This window comes from Orycteropus afer, unplaced genomic scaffold, assembly GCF_000298275.1.
Source record: "Orycteropus afer afer isolate SDZICR_OR568_19922 unplaced genomic scaffold, OryAfe1.0 scaffold00094, whole genome shotgun sequence".
NCBI lineage: Eukaryota > Metazoa > Chordata > Mammalia > Tubulidentata > Orycteropodidae > Orycteropus > Orycteropus afer.
In genome coordinates this window covers 7,079,172-7,088,180 of record NW_006921681.1, presented here as the reverse complement: position 1 = coordinate 7,088,180, position 9,009 = coordinate 7,079,172, and the positions used below count along the sequence as shown (strand labels likewise).

Below are 9,009 nucleotides of genomic sequence, written 5' to 3'. Positions count from 1 at the left end.
TAGTTTGTAAAACAGACAGTTTCTAAAATATTTTCTATCTATCCTCAATGAGAAGACTCTCCAATTTTTTTGTCACAATATACCCCAAACATATTCAACAACATCTCACCCCTGGATCCATAAAAGCTTACCTGGACTACCTGTGTCTGCCATTTTGCATAAACTGAGTTCATAAATTCCAGTGACTCGATTGCTATTTGAAGAAAAAAATTCAACAATTACTTAATTTCTTATAGCACAAAAACAGGAGAATCTCAATTCTACTTAAAACACTGGCTCCTCTGTAGGGAATGCAACATATCTTCAAATATAACTATAGACATTTTGTGTGAGTCACTGTTCTTTTCTTACTGTGAATGTACAGTAAGTGTATATTCTCGAAGAAGCCAGTTTTCATCTCCATCTTTTAAACATTTCTATTTCAATAGGATAATAAAATAGAAAGATAAACTAGGAATTTTATAAACACAAATGTGAAAACTATACATATGCCTTTCATACCATAAAAGAGAAGATATGAAAGAAAGAAAGTCTAGACAATAATGAAATGATAAACATCAAATTCTGTAGGGAGAAGTTCAGTAGTAAGAAGGGGAACTTAAGAATCTTTGATTGTATGTTGTTGTTTTAGGTGCCATTGAGTCCAACTCGAGCTCCAACTCATAGTGACCCCACGTACAACAGAATGAAACTCTGCCCAGTTGTGCACCATCCTCACGATCCTTGCTATACCTGAGCCCACCGCTGCAGCCACCGTGTCAATCCGTCTTGTTGCGGGTCTTCTCCCTTTTCACTGACCCTCCACTTTACCAAGCATGATATTCTTCTGACAACATGACTAAAGAATTATGTGAGATGACATCTGGCCATTCTCACTTCCAAAGAGCATTCTGACTACAATTCTTCCAGGACAGATTTGTTCATTCTTTTGGCAGTCCATGGTACTTCCAGTTCTCATCTCCAACACCACAACTTAAAAGCATCAACTCTTCTTTGGTATTCCTTATTCACTGTCCAGCTTTCACATACATTTTGAGGTGACTGAAAATACTATGGCTTGGGTTAGGTGCACCTTAGTCTTCAAAGAGACATCTTTGCTCTTTGGCGCTTTAAAGAGGTCTTTTGCAGCAGATTTGCCCAGTGTTAATATGTCATCTGATATCCTGACTGCTGCTTTCATTGTGGAACCAAGTAATACGAAATCTCTGACATCTTCAATTATTTCTCCATTTATAGTGATGCTGCTTATTGGTGCAGTTGTGCGGACTTTTGATTTCTTTATGTTGAGGTGTAATCCATACTGCAGACTGCAGTCTTTAATCTTCATTAGTAAGTGCTTCAAGTCATCCTCACTTGCAGCAAGCAAGGTTATGTTGTCTGCTGCGGTGTAGTAAATTACTTACTGTGGCTTTTCTACCCATAAGTCTTTGTAAACTTCAAGGTGGGATTTGCTATGAGCAACTGAGGAGCTCCTGACTGCTAAAGTTGTCCACCTGGATTATTTCTGTTGGGAGTGAAATAAAACAATGTTCTGGGAGGTGCCCACTCTCTCTCAGGTGCTTATAGTTCTGTTGCTATGACTGGCTAGTTGCACCACTCTGCCGGGCTCAAAAGGAGGCCTCCTAGAGGCAGAACTTGCTCTGAGGAAGAGGTGCTGCTGAAAGAGATGTGCGCTCCTGAAAGATACACGTGCTGCTGGGAAAGAGACGCAAGAGACACACATTGTTGAGCCACCGAGGGACATGCACTGTTGGGGGAGAGACTGTGAGACTTGGCTGAGAGACAGTGGGCTGGGAGAGAGACCGGCGTTTTTTTTTTTTTGAACTTGAATTGTAGCCTGGTGCTTTCCTAATGAACCCCATAATCTGTGAGTTCTGCGTGGCCACTGCAGCGAATTACTGAACCCAGGGGAAAGGTGGTGGGTGCTTTGGGAGGAACGGTTGGAGAAAGGGCTGGAGGGAGGCAGCATGTCTGGCCTCACAGGAATAGGCCTTGGGCTATTGATGGTGATTCTGTCTTTCTCTTGTGGGATTAGAGGAGGTCAGAATATGTGGCCTCCTTGCCCTTTTTGCATCTGCATAGCACATGTTGTTAATGAGTCTTCCTCCAATCTTGATGTCACATTCTTTTTCATACGGTCCTGCTTCTCAGATTATTTGCTCAGCATAGAGATTGATTGACTATGGTGAAAGGGCACAACCCTGACACACACCACTCCTGACTCTATAAACCATGCACTATTACCCTTGTTTTGTTCGAATGACAGCCTCCTGGTCTATGTACAGCTTCCTCATGAGTACAATTAAGTGTTCTGGAATTCTCATTCTTCTCAGTGTTATCCATAATTCACTATGATCCACACAGCTGAATGCTTTTCTTAGTCAATAAAACACAAGTAATCATCTTTCTGATAATCTTTGCTTTTGACCAAAATCCATCTGACATCAGCAATGATATCCCTCATACCTTATCCTCTTCTGAATCCAGCTTGCATTTCTGGAAGTTCTCTGTCAATATACTGTTGCAACCATTTTTGAATTATCTGCAGCAAGATTTCACTTGCATGTGATATTAATGATACTGTTTGATAATGTCCGCAACCTGTGTGATCACCTTTCTTTGGAATGGGTACAAATATTGATCTCTTTCAGCCAGTTGGCCAAGTGTCTTCCAAATTTCCTGGCATAGATGACTAAGTTCCTCTAGTATGGCATCCATTTGCTGACACATCTCAATGGGTATTCTGTCAATTTCTGGACCCTTGATTTTTGTCAGTTCCTTCAGTGCAACTTCGACTTCCCCCTTCAATACCACTGGTTCTTAATCATATGCCACCTCCTAAAAGAGATGAACACTGACCAATTCTTTTTTGTACAGTGACTCTATGTATTCCTTCCATCTTCTTTTGATGGTTCTGGCATCATTCAATACTCTGCCCGCAGAATCTTTCAATATGGCAACTTGAGGCTTGAATTTTTTCTTCAGTTCTTTCAGCCTGAAAAATGCTAAGTGTGTTCTTCCCTTTTGGTTTTCTAACTCCAGATATTTGAATATTTTATTATAATAACTGACTTTGTGTTCTTGAGTGGGTCTTTGAAATCTTATGTTCAGCTGTTATCTTGTCATTTCTTCCATTTGCTTTAGCTACTCTTCGTCGAAGAGCAAGTTTCATAGTTTCTTCTGACATCCATTTTGGTCTTTTCTTCCTTTCCTGTCTTTTTAATGACCTCCTGCTTTCTTCATGTATGATGTTCTGGATGTCATCCCACAATCTGTCTAATTTTCAGTCATTGGTGTTCAACGTGTCAAATCTTCAGACGTTCTCCAAATTCAGGAGGGATATAATCAAGGTCATATTTTGGCTCTCATGTACTTGTTTTAATTGTCTTCAGCTTCAACTTGTACTTGTATAGGAGCAATTGATGATCTGTTCCACAGTTAGTTCCTGGCCTTGTTCTGGCTGAAGATATTGAGCTTCTTCATTGTCTCTTTCCACAGATACAGTCAATCTGATTCTTGTGTATTCTGTCTGCAAAGTCCATACAGCTGCCACTTATGTTGTTAAAAAAAGGTATTTGCAATGATCAAGTCATTGGTCTTGCAAAACTCCATCATGCAACCTCTGGTGTCATTTCTATCACCAAGGCCATATTTTCCAACTGCCAGTGATTTCTCTTTGTTCACAACTTTCACATTCCAATTACCAGTAATAATCAAGACGTTTTGATTGTATGTATGGTCAATTTCAGACTGTAGAAGTTGGTAAAAATCTTTAATTTCCTCGTCTTTGGCTTTAGTGGTTGGTGCATAAATTTGATTAACTGTAGTACTAACTTGTCTTCCTTGTTGGTGTATGGATATTATTCTATAATGGAAAGCACTGTACCTTGGGATAGATCTTGAAACATTGTTTTTGACAATGAATGCCATGCTATTCCTCTTCAATCTGTCATTCCCAGCACAGCAGATCATACGACTGTCTGATTCAACAGGTCCAAAAACAGTCCATTTCAGCTAATTCCTAGGACTCTGATCTTTGTCTTCCATTTCATTTTTGACAATTTTCAATTTTCCTATACTCATACTTCATACAGTCAACACTCTGATTATTAATGTATGTTTGCAGCTGTTTCTTCTCATTTTGTGTCATGTCCCATTAGCAAACAGCGGTCCTAAAAGCTTTACTCCATCCATGTCATTAAGGCCGACTCTACTTAGAGGAGGCAGGGCTTCTCCAGTTGTATCTTGAGTACCTTCCAACCTGAGGGGCTCATTTTCTGGCACTATATAAGACAATGTTTCAGGGCTATTTACAAAGTTTTCCAGTAATATATCAGACAGTGTTTCACTGCTATTCATAAGGTTTCCATTGACCATTTCTTTGAGAACTGGATGGCCCCTTCCTTCTTAAAAGTCTGTCTTAGTCTGTGTGGTAGTTATGTTTGTGTGTCAACTTGGCTGGGCCTGTTTGAATGTCTGGGCAGCTGGTGGTAGTTATTCCCCATGAGGAGACTGGCAATCGGCTCCATGGTGGGATCTACCACAAGCAGCTAAGTAGCTGCCTTTGGGATGTGGTCTGCTTCTTGTATATAAGGAGAAGCCTTGGGAATGGTCTCTAGCCTATGGCATGCCTGGACCCTGCATGTAGCCGTGTTGTTGCTCAGCAGCCTGCTATGCTCTGCCAACCTTGGGACTTACAATGCACTTAAGTTAATGGCCTGCCATGTGGTTTGGTAACATTGGGACTGTGCCTTTTTACTTGTCAACCTTGGGGCTTCTCAGCCTCAGCAGCCAGCAGCTATCTGGGTGAAGAAATGCCTCTAGCTCCAGTGGGCTGGGAGCAGGAGGTGGAACTGGACTGCAAGGCTGAGGGGCCTTCACCCAGTCCCTAGAGTTTGGCACTTTGAACTTGGACTTAAAGCCTCCAAATTGTAAGAATAAACTCCTGCTTAATAAGGCCATCCCATTTGTTGTATATTCTTGTCAGAGCAGCACTAGGTAATCGGAACAGTCTGGAAGCTCTGCTGACACCTGTCCACCATGGGTAACCCTGCTGGTATTTGAAATACCAGTGGCATAGCCTCCAGCCTCTCAGCAACATGCAAGCCACCACAGTATGACAAACTGACAGGCAAGTGGTGGCTGATTGTACAGTAATATGTATTTTATTTTTTTTAAGCTGAATGCTTATGCACAGGTATTCAGTGTGTTATTCTTGATTTATTTTTATGTATTTTAAATATGCATAATAAATCTCAAAAAGAAGAAATCTCAACGGTAATGTTAGAAGTAGAATAAATTCAAACCAAAGTCACTGCCATTGAGTCGATTCCGACTCAGAGATCCCCATTGAGTTTCCAAGGCTGTAAATCTTTACGGAAGACTTTATCCTTTTCAGAGCAGCTGGTAGGTTTGAACCACCAACCTTTTGGTTAATAGCCAAATGCCTTAACCATTACACCACCAGAGCTCCTTTAGAAATAATAAAATGACATGAAAAAGAACATTTTGTTCTTGTGCAATGCTCTGAAATATTCACAATGTAGTATTTCTTCCTTTATTCATTAATTCATTCATCTATCAACATTATATTAAATCCTAACATACAAGTAACTGCTCTCAAACTATCAGTTACCAAAATGATTTACAGAGAGTAAACTACTCATGGAACAGCAAGCCAGGGTATCTAGAAGACTGTTGATTCTATACTGGGCCAACAAACTGGAAGCTAAACTTATCTCAAACACTTACGAGTCTGGAGACTTTGAGTAGCCACTGCCAAAGAGGCTGCGGAGAGAGCGTGGTGGTGAGATCTTGGCATCTCGGGAGTAGAAGACCATGCAAACGTCCTTGGTAATGACAGCTGGCTGAATGCAATGATCCAGCTGAAAGCAGACAGGAATGCACCCCAATGAACAGGTAGACACAGCACAAGTGACTGAGCCTGTGCACTGCTGTATTTGGAAAGCTAGTCTGAGATATGTGGCTAGAGGACTTCAGACATACCAATTATTTCAACATCAACTCCATGAATAGTATGTGCAAAAAACCCAAAAAACCAAACTCACTGCCATCGAGTTGGATCTGACCTCTCCTTGGGTTTCTGAGGCAGTATCACTACAGAAGTAGATTGCCCAATATTCCTTCCAAGGAGTGGCTTGGAACTCTTTCATATATCCCTTCAATAACCTTTTAAGATGAATGCTATTAACCACCCCTTGTAACAGATGAGGAAATTGCGGCACAGAGAGATGAAGCAACTTGTCCAAGGAGAGACAGGTAGTAAGTGGCAGCACAGGGATTTGAACTAAGAAAGGATGATTCTAGGGTCTGTGCTGTTAATCACTACCAGCCTTTTTCCACAACTACAAAAACAAGAGGTGGCATTGTCTTTAAAAATCCTATGTTCTGTGAAGAATAGTGATTAGGCTATAAAACCCACCCACTGCTGCTGAGTTGATTCTAACTAACAGCAATGCTGTAGGCAGAATAGAACTGCCTTATAGGGTTTCCAAGGCTCTAAATCTTTACAGAAGCAGACTGCCATATCTTTGCCCCACAGAGCGGCTGGTGGGTTTGAACTGCTGACCTTTCAGTTAGCAGCTGAATGCTTTAACCACTGTGCCACCAGGACTCCTAGGCTACAAAAGTTGAGGCTGTAATTAAAGTCATGTGACTTGTTGATGAAATAGAAAACAGGAACATCTCTACCAGAATCACAACAGTCAGCAAAGTAGAATAAAAGTGAGTGACTTAAGGATACAGAGAAAGTAAAGAGGACAACACAAGTCAAATCTTCCCTGACCATTTTGTAGCAACTGAAGCTCCTCACCTCTAGGTAGGCAGACAAGGTCATGTAGATCTTTTCTCCATAGGGTGTCACTCGATTAAGAAGAAGGGAGTTATGTAAAGAGCTGTCCCACACGGCCTCAAAACGGTAGAAGGTCCTAAAGTGAGTAAGGTGAGAGGGAGTCATCCAAAAGAAGCTGAAGTTACCTCAGTCCAGGTATTGTCACTGTCAATAATGATACAGAATCTTACACAAACCAACAATTTAAATTGATCAAAATCTAACACCAGAACCTTAATCTCCCAGGAAGAGGTATCTCCCACCTATCATCACAGAACACGTAGCTTTACTAATTTAGACAATCCTGTTTCAGCCTATAAAAACAGTTGAGACCAATGAAAGGTTCAAGATGAATAGGATAAGAGAATACGGATAGAAACTGAAAGTAGACAGACAGACTAAGCAAGCTGTCCTGTCAGTCAATAATGAGAACAGGAAGCAAATACTTAGCAATTTGTAAGCTTTAGTCTTCATATCACAAGAAATCTAAATGCCATGTAGTCTAGTTCTACTGAGCCTCAGAAAAGTCACAAATGTATTAATGCTTGTGGGAGGACTAATGGTGGAAGCACATAGAGAAATTTAAGTATAGAGAACTTTGTTTTAAATAAAAAAACAAGTGGTTATTCTTAGCTGATGTTCCAGTAAAAGAGAATGCTTTTTAACACCAGAACTAGACAATCAATTCTACCGTCTGTTATTTTTCCGAAATTGCATTTGAAAATCAATCTTACGTTCAAGTAACAACTGGAGCTTAATTTAATACATACCTATAAACTCTGTAAGTTACTCCTATACATGTATTTTTTTCCTATTGGTGAAACACCACAAACTCTAGTTGACAATAAACCTTCCAGTACTTTGAGTCTCATCTAAATCACTGAAACGAGTTCAACTTATACAGATCAACTGCAGCACTGTCCCTCATTTTCCCTCTCTGATTGCTTCTCAGTGTTGCGAAGACATTGCAGACACTCCAGCAGAGTGGATTTTTCATCACCGCTAGCTCTCTGCAAGTGTTATACAGCTCACCTGACTCATCTACAAAGCACTTCTACATACTTCGTTCCCTGTTCAGTGCATTTCTCCTTACTCCTTCCAAAATGGTAACCACTATTGCTGTCTTTTCTACACTTCCAGTGACATATCCTCTCTCTTAACACATTCCCATGTATCTTCCAGAAACTGCCACAGAAAAAAAAATAATCAGTTTTTAACAGTGAACTCTTTGACCACACTTCATCTTCCAAGTGCCAGTTGTGAATCCTTGTCATTTCACTTTGTAGCTGCTTCTTTTACATCTAAGTCTAGCTTCTGAGGCAGGAAGTGTGGGTAAACTCTCTATAAAGATATCAAAGGAAGAGAGACAACTAATAAGGCAAAGACAGAGCAGTCAAGAGGCCCAAAGAGTAGGATGATCGAAGTCTGACCACAACTCCTGGGTTCTGAGGGCTTAGCAGAGAACCCTTCAAACATCTGCAAAGCCCTGTTTAGATCAAATCTTCATTTTAACTTGGTTTCAGACAAATTCTAATTTTGGGTGGTGCTTCCCACTACTTCAGCAGAACCTGAGTGAGAGCAGTAATACTCTGAGAGCTGCTCTTTTATCACGTCCTGCGCTTGCTGAGGTAACTGGCATGGGGCCTACCTGTCTCATCAAAGGGGCAGAATACATGTATGCTGAAGCATAATGAACCCCCATTTTAGGAGTGAAGATATTGATTACTTTGGTGATGCTTGGTACAAATTCTTATCATACCTGTCCATAACTTGTGATTCATTAAGTTCCACTTAGTACCCTCTTCAAGCCACTATTTAGGGCTCTTTCAACTGAAGCAAATGTTTTGAATTTGTGTTAAAAAGCCCCTTTACATTTCTGTTTTCAGGTTAGAGTTTCACACTGATGTCAAAGAGAAAATTTCATTGGTAGCAACTTGGCAAACCAAAAGCAAGATGGCATGAATTTCTGATTCCACTAAAATATTCCTATATTGGGATTTTTTTTTTTTTTTCAGTCGCTGCAGCACAGTCTTTAAGCATACTCTCAGAAGATGTTAACTCTTGAGAGTGGTTTTAAGAAACAGAACTAACACTGGTGAGAAATGCCAACCAAATCAAGGTTGGCAATAGAGAGTGAAAAACGGCTGAGTACTGTGCTG

General features: G+C 40.5%; 1 protein-coding gene across 1 annotated transcript in view; it reads right to left on the bottom strand.

Annotated features, from left to right (window-relative positions):
* KIF1B (kinesin family member 1B) overlaps window positions 1-9,009 on the bottom strand; it is a 232,230-nt gene that overhangs the window by 20,600 nt on the left and 202,621 nt on the right. The window contains exons 38-40 of the mRNA XM_042781192.1: window positions 6,833-6,947; window positions 5,752-5,885; window positions 132-193 (exon numbers count right to left, since the gene is read on the bottom strand). Of these exons, the coding sequence (XP_042637126.1) occupies window positions 132-193; window positions 5,752-5,885; window positions 6,833-6,947 (311 nt within the window). The remainder of the gene's footprint in view (window positions 1-131; window positions 194-5,751; window positions 5,886-6,832; window positions 6,948-9,009) is intronic.